At 32.0% G+C, this 16,566-nt stretch overlaps 2 protein-coding genes and 1 pseudogene across 2 annotated transcripts; 2 read left to right on the forward strand and 1 right to left on the reverse strand.

Annotated features, from left to right (window-relative positions):
• Nucleotides 1-482: 482 nt before the first annotated feature.
• LOC113850900 lies at nt 483-3,584 on the forward strand (annotated as a pseudogene).
• Nucleotides 3,585-7,385: 3,801 nt separating this feature from the next.
• Nucleotides 7,386-10,659, forward strand: LOC113853033 (protein trichome berefringence-like 7). The gene is made up of 3 exons (XM_027483476.1): nt 7,386-8,467; nt 9,895-10,053; nt 10,222-10,659. The coding sequence occupies exons 1-3, from the start codon at nt 7,575-7,577 to the stop codon at nt 10,511-10,513; spliced, it is 1,344 nt and encodes a 447-aa protein (XP_027339277.1). The 5' UTR covers nt 7,386-7,574; the 3' UTR covers nt 10,514-10,659.
• A 2,517-nt stretch (nt 10,660-13,176) lies between these two features.
• LOC113853034 (alcohol dehydrogenase 1) lies at nt 13,177-16,126 on the reverse strand. Its single transcript, XM_027483477.1, has 10 exons — nt 16,024-16,126; nt 15,491-15,627; nt 15,181-15,227; nt 14,707-15,032; nt 14,526-14,608; nt 14,357-14,432; nt 14,191-14,252; nt 13,940-14,035; nt 13,690-13,851; nt 13,177-13,573 (listed from the first exon to the last, which is right to left on the reverse strand). Exons 1-10 carry the CDS (start codon nt 16,058-16,060, stop codon nt 13,457-13,459), a joined length of 1,143 nt encoding a protein of 380 aa, XP_027339278.1. The 5' UTR covers nt 16,061-16,126; the 3' UTR covers nt 13,177-13,456.
• Nucleotides 16,127-16,566: the final 440 nt, after the last annotated feature.

Below are 16,566 nucleotides of genomic sequence, written 5' to 3' on the forward strand. Positions count from 1 at the left end.
ATTTATTAAATTATATATTATAAAATATTTAATAAATAAATATTATTATCATAAAAATTATAGATATATGATACTTAATATTATAAAATTATTAATATAAAAAAATAACTTGTAAACTTAATAAAAATTAATAAATATTTATAAATTTTAATTTTAATTAATCTTAAGTTGATAAAAATTTTTATTTTTAAAATATATTTTATTAATTTTTAATAAAATAATAAATAAATACATATATATTTTTTATTAAAAATAATATAATATTTATTAAATATTTTTAAAAAAATATAAATTAACTCATGTTTTATTTATATATTAGAGCTTAAGTTCTAGTAAACCGAATATATATAGGATTTAAAAAAATTAGAGCTATATAATATGTTGAGGGGGGAGGCTTGGGGACCAGGACCAAACTGACAGCTCTAGTTGTAGGCTTGCGCGCAGAGAAGCAACATTTTCATCATAAGTTTAGAGTTTGCAGCATGAGTCACCGAGGAATGGGCCGCGACGACGAGGAGGAGGAGGAGCAGGTTGCCGACTTCGACGAGGAAGTGGAGGAGGAGGAAGAGGATAATAGAGGACGCAGTGGCGGCAGGAAGCGGAGAAGATCTGGTTTCATCGACCATGATGAGAATTTCGATGGCCGAGGTGGTCGCAGGCGCTAGTATAAGAAGGTTTCTGCTTCCAATTTTTTTGACGAGGAGGCTGTGGTCGATTGTGATGAAGAGGAGGAAGAGGAGGAAGGCGAAGATGGTGCGTTTTCCACTTTTCTTATTGTTTTCTATTAGTTTTAGAGGCAAATCAATTCGGTTAGATTTGAATTGGGGTGGAATTAGGGTTGGAAGTGGGAATTTAGGGTTTGTCTTCTTCATGTTACTGAGTATTGTAATTGGTGGTATTGATACTCTGTTCACGTTGCCTTTAGACTTCAGTTGTTTTATGTTGTGACTTGTGAACCTAAACTATGATATACTGAAGGGTATCTAAAAACAATAATAGTTTTCAAAGACATTTTCGTCCGAGTGTTTTCTACCATCAGGAGTTTAATATTAACCAGCACAATAATTGTCTCGTCTGAGTCTGATTTCCTTATCCCTGTTTTTTTAAGACAGCCAAACTTGTTACCTAGTGATATTCAATGCTTGTTTGATTCAATTCTTGTTTTCAAGAGTTATTTCTCTGAATAAATTATCAAAAATTGTATTCGATGAATTCTGTTTTAAGAATAAGTTTTGAATGCTCGAGAACACTGACGGTAGTGGTGGTGGTTTGAAGTGAGAGTTGAGATTACATGAAAGCTGGTAAAATGTGTTCAAAACTATTTTCTACTCTAAAAACAGGTTGTGGAGGACAAGTTTAAAAAATAAATCAAATAAAAAAAATTAATTTTAAAAATGGGACATACAATTGAAGTGTTTTTATGAATACATAAATTCAGATTGTATGGATTAGTTTGTATCCTCTCTATCTCTGCCCTTCAACATGTCTATTATTAATGTATATGAGGCTCTCAGCTACTTTGTGGTAAAATACATCACTTATTTATGTAGATATGTTAACAACTGTTGAAACATGCAGACTTCATTGTTGAGGGTGGAGCTGATCTACCAGAAGATGATGGTAGAAGGATGCATAGTAGCCGTATGCTGCCACATCACCAAGAAGATCATGAAGATCTCGAAACTATGGCCAGAAGCATTCAGGAAAGATATGGAAGGCGAGTACCAGATTATGATGAAGAAACTACAGATGTTGAACAACAAGCTCCTTTGCCATCTTTGAGAGATCCAAAGCTGTGGATGGTCAAATGTGCGGTATGATCCTTCCATTTGTGATGAATTCCTTGTTCTTGCACGAATATAGAAGCATGCCATATAAATATTCTTTGGTTTATTTTCACTAGATTGGTTGTGAGCGAGAAACAGCTGTTTGCCTCGTGCAAAAGTACATAGATAAGGGGTCTGAATTGCAAATCAGATCAGCTATTGCTCTTGATCATCTAAAAAATTATATATATGTGGAAGCAGATAAAGAGGTCCATGTTAGAGAGGTATCGTCATGTCTGTTGTAATAAATAACACAAATTTTTATAGATAGAACTGTGATTTTTTATATATATTTTGCATTTGTTTTCAGGCTTGCAAAGGTCAGCGCAGTATATTTGGCCAAAAAATAATGCTTGTTCCTATCAGAGAAATGACTGATGTTCTGTCAGTTGAAAGCAAGGCTGTTGATCTTGCCAGAGATACATGGGTCAGAATGAAGATTGGGACATACAAAGGGGATCTTGCTAAAGTATGCAGCACATTCTAGAAAATTTTGATGTTCTGTCATAAAAGGGATGGCCCTTTTACTTTCTTTATTTACCATCAGATATTTCTTCTATAGAAAGTGGATGTTGATAATGTGCGGCAGAGAGTTACTGTGAAACTAATTCCAAGGGTAGACTTACAGGCCCTTGCAAACAAATTGGTATGAAATATTTCAGTGTCTTGCTAAATTGATGCATTCTATTTGACCAATGCTTATATTTTTAACTTTCTTGAAAGTCTAAATAGCTTGACTCTATAATTTTTTGCAAATCACTTGTGTTGTGCAGGAAGGTAGGGAAGTTGTGAAAAAGAAGACTTTTGTTCCTCCTCCTCGATTTATGAATGTTGACAAGGTATTGCTGGTTCTCTCCTTTTGTCACTGAATGTCTTCTGTTTCTTGGAAACTTTTCAGTTCCTGGTTTGATTAAATTTATGCTTTCTATTCAGGGAACTGCATATTTGTGTGGAGCATGGACGTGATGCATATGGGGAAAGATTTGATGCGATTGGCAGCATGATGTTCAAAGATGGATTCTTATTCAAAACTGTATCAATAAAATCCATTAGTGCTCAGAACATCAAACCTACTTTTGATGAGCTTGAAAAATTTTGTAAACCAGGCGAGAGTGGTGATGGTGATGTTGCTAGTCTGTCAACTTTGTTTGCAAACAGAAAGAAAGGGCATTTTATGAAAGGTGATGCTGTCATTATTGTCAAGGGCGACTTAAAGAACTTGAAGGGGTGGGTAGAGAAAGTTGATGAAGATAATGTTCATATAAGACCAGAAATTAAGGGTCTTCCGGTAAGTATGAATTGATAATTGGTTGGTTTTCTTCCCTTGTAGTATGCTGGTTTTGCATGTTGATTTGTAATAAATTTTTTTCATAATGATCTAATTGTCATTTTTTCTACTTGTCAGAAAACTCTTGCTATGAATGAAAAGGAACTTTGTAAATATTTTGAACCTGGAAATCATGTTAAGGTTGTTACTGGTGCTCAAGAGGGTGCTACTGGCATGGTTGTGAAGGTGGAGCAGCCTGTCTTGATCTTAATATCTGATACAACAAAAGAGCATGTGAGTCTTGTGGCCCCATTATAGATTTACTAAAAGACTTGTGAATCTCTTATTATATTTAGTGCAGAAATGACATAAAAGTATCCTTTCTTTAGATTCGTGTATTTGCTGATGATGTTGTTGAAAGTTCTGAAGTGACCACCGGAGTTACATGAATCGGGGACTATGAACTTCGAGATCTTGTATTGCTAGAGTAAGCCTTTCTTTTGTGTTTTGAGATTAGGCATAGTACCTTACCTCTGCATTCTATGGTTCAAACTATTCTCACTTCTAATTTGCCCTTAGCAATTGTATGGAAAAGAAGAGGGGAGTAGGTTAAAAAAAAGATTCAATTCTTTTCAGTATATCGATTCCCTGCATTGTTCTTTATTCTATATTTCGAAGCACATATTATGCACTTTGTTCCTAAATGCCTTGCATATCAAATAAAAGTATAAAACTGTTTGGCAATTTGATACTTATCATATATAAGTCCTGAGTAATGCAAAATGAATCAAATTGAAATAAAATTTTAAATTGATTTTGAATCCCATTTTTTAAGTTGATTTCTTGCACTCTTCGAAGTTATGAAAATAATAGAATGAAAGTCAATTTTAGTAACTAAAATTTGTCACCCATAAATTAAAGACTAATATGATAGAAAATATATAATTAAAATATTAAAATTAATTTTAAAAATATTAAAATTAATTTTTACTTTCAAATTTTAATAAAGTTGGGGTGTGAAAATGAGTTGATCCACTTAACGAATCCAAATACTTTAATATGTGGAGTAGATCGAGGTATGAAATCCACCGGATTTAATTGGCTCATGTGAGCCCAATAAAAACAAATAGTAAGCCCTTTTTTTTTAAAATATTTGTTTGTACTCGTATATATTCAGACTTTTTTTTTTCTTTACATTGAATTAGTTATATCCGTGTGTTAGAAATAATAAATTTTGAATTATATGACGTATTAAATATTGATATTCAACATAATATTATTTAATATTAACGTATATGTTAATATAAGACTCGAAAGCTAAGTTAAAATAACCTTTAATCTGCGGGCTCAGCAGTATTATATTATTATTTTAATCATGAAGTATTTTATTTTAAAAAAGGAAACTATATATTAATTATTCACTGCAAACAAAGTTATCATTTACCAACGCACAAAACAAAAATATGTCAGTTAAGTGTTAGAACAACTTTAATCCACATAACCTTTGTTTAACAATATATAAAGGTATTTCATGTATTAATAATATATATTAATATTTTTACTAACAAAATCATTTTTTAGTAACCGAATTTTAAACTATTAGTATATAGCATTTTGTTTTCATAACAAAGCTAGAACATTAAACCGTCATCACATTAACAGGATATTGAGAAATTGTGAACACATTTTCATATAAATTGAGATAAACTTTATTATTTTTTTATAGTTTCACTTCTTTTAACTTGTTTTCCCTGCCTGCTTTGTATTACTAATTCTCCCTAAATATTTAAAAAGTCATTTGCTAGACAAAATGTTAGGCATTGTAGATTAATAATACAAGAAATTATTTTAATATTTTATTACTAACAATATATGTCAATTTTTATATCAATAAGTTATTTATTAGCATAATATATTATGAATAATGTAACTTTTGTTAAGTAAAAATAATCTCAGTTGAGATTAATCTAATGTAATTTCTTTTCCATTTTTTTCAAGTAAAATTTGTTTAAAATGTTTTAGATTCGATTTTTTTAAAATAATTAGAACAAAGTTGTATAATAAATAAAATTTTTTAGTTCATAAATTTAGTAAAGTGTGATAGTCTAAAGAAGAACGCAATATGTCATTCTTTTAATAAACAGTGGATAAATAACGGGAGAAGAAAGAGACAATAAAAGAAAACAGATACTTAGGACTTGTTTATTTTTGTTTTAGTTTTTAGTTTTTAAAAATTTTATTTTAAAATATTTTAAAAATTTATTTTTAAGAAGAACATAAAAATAAAATTTATAATAACAAACAAATTTTATTTAAATAGAAAAAAAACAATATATATTTAAACTTTTACAGTGATCTAGTTTCTTTTGTTTTTTTTAATAAAGACAAAATTGGTCACGGTCTTGAAATTTGGTAAAGAAATTACGTTACTGTTGTACGAGGGTGACTTTTCACCTTTAAGGCAACATAAATTTACTAAGCATTTTACATTTTTATCTTTTACTATATTTTAAGTGATAATTAAATCTCAATCCTAAATAGGAATTAGAAAAATAAAGATGAACATTTTAACAAACTTAAAATTATAACTAAATAGTAATTAGACAAAGATATTGGAATTTAACATTTTTCACTTCAAAGAGGTTTAGTTATTAAAATAATAGAGACAAAGTTGAAAAATGGTAAGAATATAACAAAGCAAATTACCCTATAAATTAAAAGAATAAAATAAGCTTAGAAAAAAAAAATCAATACAATTTGCTGATTAAAAAAAAAAATTAAACAAACACAGAGAAAGAAATATAATCAAAGGGAGAATAGGATTATATTGCTTGTGTACTTGTATTAGAACTGAAGTCTTTTCAACTAGATTTTATGTCTTACCCAGGTTTATAAAAATTGCTGGCCACATTTAGTTGCATGTTTGGAGGACTTGGGGGTTGTGATTGGTGCGTGAAATTGGAAGGCTTGAAGAGAATGTGGTTCCTTGCAGATCCAAAATATGACTTAGAAGTGATGTTTCTGTCGAAGCGTGCCACTACCATCCTGGTACGACGTCCCTTTCTCATTAACCCTTCTTGACCCACATTATGGTACTAAACATGTTGGCTGAAACGTTGGACTATCTCTTATGAGGTTGTGCTCATCTCATCGTTGGTGGTCGCGGTGTCAATTGTCTCGGAAGCTATCACAGTTGAAGAGACATTGTTGTTTGGTTGGCATTTTAGTTTGATATATACCGCTGATTGTTAACGTGTTTCTGTAATGGTTTTGATTATTTAATTATTTCCCAAACGATAAAGTTTTTATTTAAAAAATCCAACTTTATTACATTAGATCTCGATAGCTATTGCTATACCAAAAATAGGGGTTCAAACATTAAATCAAAGTTGGAGGGAATATTTTTAAATTTAAACTTTAGCACTTTGTAGTATGAAATAATTAATTCTTAAGAGACTTCTCTACGCTTAAAATTTTGGTAGAAAAAGATTGAGTCGTGACAAAATAAAACAACAGGCGACCAAACTTTAAAAGAATTAATTAATCGTTTTCAGTCGTTTGGTGTATATTATTCATTGCTATCTTAGTCAAAACGAATCATCTGAGTGAAGATGCAAAAATTGTTAATAATTTACAATAACGACGATGTTGAAAGAAATTATAAAGGAATTGCGTTCGACGCAAGCCAGCTTATTCCTGTTGCTGTTAAGATTAAAATCAACACCATGATAAAAAAATATGAAAAATAAAAGTGCTCAATGATTTGTTTTCTTATTTAACTGAATTGGGCAGTGTTTTGGGCCTTACCTTCTGGTCCACTAAACTGTTACATTATTTTTTCACTGAATAAATAATAAATAAAAATAAAAAGGTTAGTGGACCAAAAGAAAAGGCAAAGAAGTTGGAGGTTGTTTCGGTAACTTGGGTTCGTTTCCTCGTGAGCACCGACAGATTTTAATGCGCAATTAACTTTGATTCTGCTTTTTTTTCCCTTAACGTAGCCAAAGCAACCAAGGCATTCTATGTAGCCAGTACTAGGATTGGAATATATTTACAATGACTGAAATGCCCTCAACCTCCAACTATATTGCAGCCTTTCCATGTTGCACACTGCACACAACCAGCTTCAACCACAACTACCACCTTTTGCATTAACCCCCCCACCCAACTCAGTTCCATAAAATCTCACTTGATAAAACTTTAGTCCTTCAATTTGCTGTTTTTCCTTTTTCTTCTCTGTCAACACTTTGCAATTCCCTGTCTCTAAACTTGCCATTTCCTAGTCTTAAATTTGTATGAATATTCTGTTTTAGTGTTTACCAAACTGGTTTCCCTTCTACTAATATAAGCTTAGTGTTTAGGCATTGAAAGCAGCGTATTTTTGTTCACTAAGTTGGGCAGTTTTCAAATTTCCTTCTTAGAGAACATTTGCCTGTGGTAGTATTTTAACATATATGTAGCGTCCTGTGTGTACATTTACAATGGATGTATGGGATAGTTGGTGGGTTTTGCAAGTTATGCAGTTGCTGGGTTTGTTTAGTTTTTGGATTTCGTTTGCAAAGTTTAGAACTTTACTCTCAAGGGCCTTTGGTTTTGGTCACAAAATAATTAAGGGTGACTGCAATGCATGGATCTTTGTTTCCTTCAATGGGTTGGTCACAGCTGGTTCTTTGATATCCTTGCTCTTGATCCTTTCCTGGGCTTATTCATATGCATTTCCCAGTTCTCCCTCAGTGATTAAGAGTTATGACATTCCCAACAGTTCTCATTCACTTGTTCAGAGTTTTCAGATTCTAAAATCAAATGTTTCAAGGGGCACCTGCAATGTGTTTGAAGGAAGTTGGGTAAAGGATGATAGCTACCCTTTGTATGATGCTTCTCATTGCCCTTTTGCTGAAAGGGGTTTTAATTGCCTTGCTAATGGGCGTAAAGACAGAGGTTATACAAAATGGAGGTGGAAACCAAAGAATTGTGATATTCCAAGGTTTGATGCCCGTAAAATACTCGAAGAACTTCGTGGGAAAAGGGTGGTTTTTGTTGGGGATTCATTGAGTAGGACCCAATGGGAGTCCATGATATGTATGCTAATGACAGGAGTTGAGGATAAGAAGAGTGTCTATGAAATCAAAGGCAACAAGATCACCAAACAGATAAGATTTTTAGGTGTAAAGTTTAGTTCTTTTGATGTTAGAATTGACTTTTATCGATCGGTGTTCTTGGTGAAGCCTGGTTCTGTGCCCAGACATGCACCCCAGAGGGTGAAGACAACACTGAGATTGGACAAGATCGATGATATTAGTCATGAGTGGATTGACTCTGATGTTCTGATATTCAATTCAGGTCACTGGTGGACACGGACTAAACTTTTTGACATGTGAGTAGTTTCATTTTCCTGATATGACATGCATTTTTGGTACATGGTAGATACATATGTTTTAACGACAATATATATTTTTTATTTCTTTTATACATTCAACGTTGGATTTACTCCTCAACTAGTCAACTACATGCTTTATGATAATACTTTTCAACTTGATTTTCATCTTTGGATCCGTAGAATGCATGCTTTACTGGCAATTTATAAATGATAACAATTACATGATAGGGAAATGGAACAGCTGAGAGCTGTATTTTTAACTGTACCAACTACAGTCATAATCCTAGGGCTGAAAATTTTGACGTCTATTAATATTTTAACATAAAACCGAAAATAAAACCTAGGGTGAGGATCCGCTTCAGCTTTTAATCCAGAGGATATAAGTCTCAGAATCTCACTGTGCTGGATGTTCAAAAGACCTTCAACTAGCACTAGCTTTTTTTCAAATGACCTCATCCATATGATAATTTTGGGTACTATTGATCAAACTGAGGAAAAATTTTAGATCTACCTGTACTTGCTGCTGAGAAAAGTTATCTTTCTGAATATTTGTTACGAGTATTACTGGGAATATTTTGAAATCTATCTCATTTTTCTGTTTCTAGAATAATTCTTAACAAATGTTATTCCTTGTACAAAAAAAGTTTTTCTAAAGAGAAGCTATGAACCAGGTCCCGTAAGATACAAAATAATGTTTTTTATACAAATTTGTTGAGGGGTCGTGGAGCTTTTGGTCTTCATAATTCTTTATATGTGATGTGCATATACCATCGAAATTGACATCAATGAAACTTCAACAAGATGATGTCTTATCACCATCTCTACGATGAGGCATCTAAAATATGAAACTAGGCTTATTTGAAATGATTTGATGGTCTCTAATGTACAAATTGTCCATTGAGCAGCTTTAAACAAAAAGCAGACTTGTGACTTCAATTATAGGTTTTGAGCCACAAATTAGAAGATTGTTGTTTTTGGACTTTCTTTTACTCCCTTGATATGAGCTAAAGATGAACTTGAGATTTTCTGATGTGCAGGGTCATGGTCACAGCAGAATAGTTAATAGCAACAACTTTGAATGTGGTTTTATCTTACAATCCTTTTCTTTGATAATATGATTATTTCAACTCATGTGACCGTAAATGGATTTCTCTGAGAGTTGATAGTTTCTCAATTTATACATATGGTTTAAGCCGCTGCCATCCTGAATGTAATTTAGTTTTTCATTGTATTTGTGGCATTTGTCTTGTTTTGAAATATCAACTTCCCAACTCAGGAAGATATGAAAATTTTTGGATATATTCATCTCTTTTGAATATTTTTGACTCTCAGTATGTATGCATATTAGTTCCATACATGACTAGGACTAAAATTTTCATGAGGATTAAGATCAACCATTAGGTGCTAATGGGATCTTCAGACAGGGGCTGGTATTTTCAGGTTGGTAGCTCAGTGAAGCTTGGAATGCCAATTAATTCTGCTTTCAACACAGCTTTGCTCACCTGGGCGTCTTGGGTGGAGAATACCATTAACACAAACAGGACAAGAATATTCTTTCGCACCTTTGAATCCTCTCATTGGAGGTGGGTGTATTTTTTATCAAGTTCTTAGATGTGGGACAATGCCTAAATATAAACCAAAAAAAATATTTAGCTCACTATTCTTTTGGTAACACAAAGGCCATCGAATTTGATGGTAGGTGTGACTGTGATGTCAAGTGGTAACTGTTAAAATGCTTGTGTTTGTGGCAGTGGACAGAACCATAATGCGTGCAAAGTGACTCGAAAGCCTTGGAAGAGAACTAATGGGAGGGAGAAAAGCCCAATTTCAGATATGATAAACAGAGTTGTAAAAAACATGAGTGCACAGGTAACAGTTCTGCACGTTACACCAATGACTGCATATAGAAGTGATGGGCATGTGGGCACTTGGAATGACAAGCCTTCTGTGCCTGATTGTAGCCATTGGTGTTTACCAGGTGTTCCTGATATGTGGAACCAAATTCTTCTCTCATATTTCCTTCCAAAACAAGGACCAAATTAGCATCAGAGTTACCACTTAGCTGCCAACTTGTAGTCCTTGTGTTATTTAAGCCATCTAGCTTGGTACTCAACTGTACCCTGCATCAACCCTGTTAACTTTTAACGTGCGAGCTTAACAGGGGACTAATGTTTATACAAAATTTGATTCAAGAAATAAAGTTAACCTGTGTGAATTAAAAAAATCTCTTGATATCAAATAATTCTTTGATTTCATTTAATATTCTGTTCACTAGGGAATTCAACTGAATAGTAGACAAATTCTTATGCTTTGTTTGGATAATGGGATGAAGTAAAGGGCAAAAAAAAATGTGAGATTGTGAAATACAATAGAAGCAGAGTTTAGAAAAATGTTAATAAGATGGGTAAAAATAAGAAAGAAAAAATGGAAAAAAAATTTCTCTATTTATTTAGATGAATGAAAAGGCAACAAAAATAAAAATGTACATTGCTCAAAAATGTTATTATAATAATGTAATGAAAAGAAAAATCAAAACCTTTAATATGATTTTTTTCTTATTGTTCATTATTTTTATATTATTTTTAAAAAGTATTTAACTATAAAAATTTTTAAAAAATGAAAGTAAAAATCTAATGTCCCTCTCCACCCATTTTCAAGGCTTTAATATATTTTTTTGGAAGTGCCACTTTCCTAATTTGTTTTCCTTATACTAAATGATAAAGTCCACCAAGAAAGAGCATATATGTTTGTTTTCCTTTTTAAAAATAGTTTTTTGTTTTTAAAAATAAAATATAATATAAATTGTTCTTTCATCTTTAAAATTACTCCTCCAAATTATTTTCCTTTCAAAATTATCTTAAAATTTTAAATCACATCACAACAAATGGTCTAGATTATTTTCTACTAGTTGCTTTAAAAAAAATCCCTTTTTGAAAACTCCATTATGCTGGAAAAAAAAAAAAAAAACCTAATCAATGGGTCTCCGGACTCCCTTTCCTTTTTCTATAAAATATAAGGAAAAAGTTTGCGCATATTGAATTTTACATGGATCTTGCAAGGATTTGAGTAATTAGAATTTTTCAATATTTATCTCCCTCAACTATTACTTTAGTTCCACCTTTGACTTTAATAAATTTTCTTAAGCACTATACCCTTTAGTTTAATATAATTCATTGTAATTTTTCATTTAACTTAATAGTTAATTTTAACATTATTAAATTAGACAGAACTTATAAACAGCTTTTTTTCTAATTTAAAAGCTATTTTTTAATCAAAATTAGAGTATTACTTCAGTACAAGGTCTACGTTTAAGGTTGTCATGAGTTTTCATTAGAAGCCAACACCAAAAGTATTTAAAGGATTGTACCTAATTTTATCTGATTAAATTTTGGCTAAAATTATTTTTAAGAGATTATCGAATTTTAACCCAACCCTAAATAGTAATTAAGAGATAAAAGAAAGAAGTCAGAGTAATTCAATTTTCAATAGGTAAGAAAAGAAAAATAATATTAGGAAAGTAACTTTGGCAACGTCAAGAGGGTATAAAAGAGAAAGTGAAAGTGAAATTTTTTGTTTAAAAGTTAAAAACAAATTAATTCTTGTATTTCTCCATAAAAAGCACACATTCTAAGAAAATGTATGGTTCAAATTAACTCACATATGTATTTCAATCATATCCAGTTGAGCAAAATAACATTTTCAACTACAAATTAGACCAGGGCATAATGTTTACTTGATAGTTTCAAATTGAAAAATATAGAGATGAAAACTGACGAAATAAAGACGAGAAATCAAAATTAAACTGAGCATATTAAAACAACCAAAACATATTCTTAAGGCCAAAAACAGTTTTGATTTTGATTAACGTAAACTTTTGTTCACTTGAAAAAAATTACCCAAAATTTATTAATCCCAATTTCGGTTCAGGTAAATGATCTCTTGTCTTCTAGATATAGATTTACTTAAAATTAACATCATTAAACATTAACAGTAAATTAGATAAAGGGGGTATCATTTGAATTATATTATATCATAGTGTGGTACGTTTAAATTGATTTGATTTATGAGCTATAGAAAGTGTAATTGGAATTTTAATTTAAAAAAGGTTAAATACTTTTTACCCAACTGTTTAATTATAAAAAAAAAGTGTCAAACGTGAGAGATTGCGAAAGAAAAAATATTTTAAGTTTTCTGTATCATACTATCATTTGATTGGATGTTTTGCATATTTTTTTATTTTTTATTTTATCGTTGGATTTAACTATTTCAAAGTGAGAGGTACATTCGGCTAAAATTTTAAATTAATAATTTAAATATACTTTGTCTTGGAAAGAGCATTTTCCTTATTTTAGAATAAGTGTCTTATTTATTTATTTATTTATTAATATTATGGTTTTGAGTTTATGAGAAGCTACAACTTATCTGAACAGGAAGTGGACTCAAGTTAAGATAGATTAAGTTTGACCAAAATAAATTTGAAATTGATTAAATTTTTTTAGACTACATTAGAATAAGTTTATTAAAAATTTTCATTTGACTCGAGTTACATTGGGTCATTAGGTTTATATTAGGAGCCAATATGTGTGCGTATGTAGCTAAAGTGGCCCTCTAGTGATGTCATTTTAATTTGATTATTTCTGGTACACATCTCAGTAAACATAATATCTTCGTTTTTTTTAAGCTTTTGATTTAAAAATAGAAATGGTAGAAGCAACAATTATTTTACCAAAACCACTGAAGAAAGGTACATGTATTGTTTTATACCAAAATCACTTTAATTACTACAAGAACAACAAATTGACAAAAACATTTTATTTATCCAGCATCAGACAATCCCAGCGGCAAAGGCTCTATCATTCTCTACATTCCAACTTTCACAAATTCAATAATCCTAAAGGGATTACACAAGAAATTTATTTTTTCTTTCACAACCACAAAGAGAACCCCCTTCACCAACTGGGACTAATTCATCATTGTTTTTTACTTTTACTCTCCCATTCGAATGATGCATCTGATGGACTCCCCTTTCAACATATAATCAAAAGCTTTGTTAATCTCAGAGAATGCAACTGTGTGGGTGATGAATTTCTCAATTTCTAGTTCCTGCAGCATCACCGTAAGAACACACATTAGCAACACGGATAAGATATCATCCTGCAATCCTAATTTGTCCTAAAATACTGCACAATTCAATCAATATATTTATAATATAAACTTACCCCTTTCATGTACTTTTCCACAACACTAGGAAGATCAGTGCGGGGTTTGTAGTTACCATAGAAGGTACCCTTAAGAGTTCTCTCATTCAAGAAATTCATAGGATGAGTTCTGAATGCATCATCTTTGTTTGGCACTCCAACAAGTACAGCAACACCCCAACCCTGAGAAGAAAAACCAAGGTTCAGACTTAGAAAGCTTTATACAAACTTTTTCAGCATAAACAGAGCAAATGAGTTCTGATATACATACATCGTGGACACATTCGAAAGCTGAGATCATGGCCTGGATGCTGCCAGTACATTCAACAGCACGATCCACACCTCCATTTGTCATTTCAGCAATTACCTGCGCAACAACATTCACATCTCAATATCTCTCGTATCAAAACGACACAGCACTTTCAGTTCCTAGGATCAGAAATTAGAAGTCAATATTGAAAAAAACACAACCTTGAGATAATAGAAAAATAATAAACTTCACTAAATTGTCAATGAACCCACCTCTTGTACAGGTTTGTCATGATCTTTTGGGTTCACAAACTCATTGACCCCGAACTTTTTAGCTGACAACAAGAAAAATAAGAAACACCATCAATAAGTAGATAGTCATTTTAATATATTTTGAGCTGAATCTTCAAGCATTTGTTGGAAGAAGATAGCAATCTACCTTCTTCAAATCTGCTGGAAACTAAATCAACCCCAATGATTCTTGATGCACCAGAAATCCTTGCCCCTTCAGCAGCCTAATTTGGATTAAAGAGAAGAGGAGTTAATATTTGCCTTCTTTATCAGTTGCTATAAAACATGCAATACACATAAGGATACTGTTAACATACAGCAAGGCCAACAGCTCCAAGTCCAAAAATGGCAACAGAAGAACCAGGTTTTGGTTTAGCAACATTGACAGTAGCTCCAAGACCTACAAACAAGCATGAGTGGAATTGAACAATGAGAAAGCGAGTTGGGTGTTTTTTCTAACATTATTATATAACCATCTCAAGGTCGGATCTTCCAAACCTGTGCATATTCCACAACTGAGGACACAGATTTTATCAAGTGGAGCAGCAGGGTTGACCTTTGCAACACATCCAGCGTGGACCACAGTGTATTCACTGAATGTAGAGGTACCGACAAAATGGTAGATGGGTTTTCCATTTATAGAGAATCTTGATTGGTTGTCATTGATCATGACACCACGATCCGTGTTTATCCTTAGCAGATCACACATGTTGCTCTCCTCCGACTTACAATGTGAGCATTCCCCACACTCCCCAGTGAACACAGGGAGGGCATGGTCTCCTGGTTTCAGATGGGTCACACCCTCACCTACGCTCTCCACAATCCTGAATAGTATAATTGATAACGTGCATTTAATGTACATATTAGATAAAAATAATGTTTGAAAAATCAATTAGACTTAACAAAATGAAACAATAATCCAAAGATTTATAAAGTGTGATCATTAGGGCAGTTTTTAGAAGAGAAACATACCCTCCAGCTTCATGACCAAATATACGAGGAAACAATGGAGTCTGGCCCTGAAACGAGTATAAAAAGGGAGATCACGTTAAATTATTGCAATGCCAAAATCACTGAAATCAACCAAAAATACTAACTTTCCAAAATTTCCAAACTGTGATTAAACATCAGAATTATTTTAATTTCCAAAATTTACAAAAATAAATTTGTGTCAGAAACCACGACAACATCTGTGAAAACGTATTAAATGTCTTGGCACCATGGTTTAGATAAAATTAAAGCATGATAAAGAAAATTGCAAGGGAGGCAAACGTGTCGTTACCTTAGCTTCCCAAAAGTAAACATCAGTGTGGCAAAGAGAGGTGTAGAGGATCTTCAAACGCACTTCACCAGCCTGTGGTGGCGCTACCTCTATTTCTTCAATCACCAGTGGCTTCCCAGCCTCCCATGCAACCGCGGCTATTACAATTTCCAAAATTTCAGTGAGTAAAACCACTTTAAAATAATATAACTGGAACAATCAAAACCAGATTTACGCCGCTTAATAATATAAAACCAATAATCAGTGTGTTAAACAAAGCTGTGTACATCATTAACCATTTTAAAATAACATAACTACAATGCATGACAGGAAAATCCGATAACAAAATCAGAAACGGATCGAAGGTAAATCCGATGAATTAATGTACAAATAACATAAAAAAAATTTACAGATTATGAAAACAAATACTATTTTTCCAGTTAAAAAAAGGAGCAGAACAGTCGGTTAGTAATTACCAGATTTAAAAAAAAAGAAAAGAAAACTAAGAACATAAGCATAGGATGAAAAAAAGAGGATAGGTGAAGATGAGTGACCTTTGCATTTGATGACGTGGGCAGCTGTGCTCGACATGACTAGTTAACGAGAAATTAAGGAAGATGAATGAACAGTGAGAATTGATGAGTATTGAGTTATGGTAGGGAATATGGTGTTGTGGTTTTTATTTATAGTAAGAAACAAAGAAAGACTCTACAAACAGAGGACGATACCACTTTGGGTTACCGCTGTTGTTTTGTTTCCAAGCGGCGCCTTAGATTAACGACACACAGCCACGTCACTGTAACTGTTGGAACCGCTGGTTTTCAACTTTCTTTCTGCTCACAACCCCACTTGCGCATTTTATATAAACCATTTTTTATTTTAAGCAAAAAATAGAAATGAATAAAACTTTTTTTTACTAGATAATTTTTTTATATTTTTTTCTGTTTTTATTTTTTTAGAGTGAGATAAAAATGTATATTTATATAATTTAGAATTTATCAATTTATATTAATGTCATTTTTACACGTTAATCTTTTTTTAGATTAAAATTATGATTACAAATTTTAAAATTATGCTGGAATGATAAACATTTATAT

Source organism: Abrus precatorius, unplaced genomic scaffold (assembly GCF_003935025.1).
Source record: "Abrus precatorius isolate BTA unplaced genomic scaffold, Abrus_2018 Scaffold10, whole genome shotgun sequence".
NCBI classification, from domain to species: Eukaryota; Viridiplantae; Streptophyta; class Magnoliopsida; order Fabales; family Fabaceae; genus Abrus; species Abrus precatorius.

Coding starts and splice junctions, on each gene's coding strand:
- LOC113853033 (XM_027483476.1), top strand. CDS start 7,575: ATGGATGTATGGGATAGTTGGTGGGTTTTGCAAGTTATGCAGTTGCTG. Junction 8,468..9,894: donor CGGACTAAACTTTTTGACAT/GTGAGTAGTTTC, acceptor ATCTTCAGACAG/GGGCTGGTATTTTCAGGTTG. Junction 10,054..10,221: donor TTTGAATCCTCTCATTGGAG/GTGGGTGTATTT, acceptor TGTTTGTGGCAG/TGGACAGAACCATAATGCGT.
- LOC113853034 (XM_027483477.1), bottom strand. CDS start 16,060: ATGTCGAGCACAGCTGCCCACGTCATCAAATGCAAAG. Junction 15,033..15,180: donor TTTGGTCATGAAGCTGGAGG/GTATGTTTCTCT, acceptor TATACTATTCAG/GATTGTGGAGAGCGTAGGTG. Junction 14,433..14,525: donor TTGGAGCTGTTGGCCTTGCT/GTATGTTAACAG, acceptor AATCCAAATTAG/GCTGCTGAAGGGGCAAGGAT.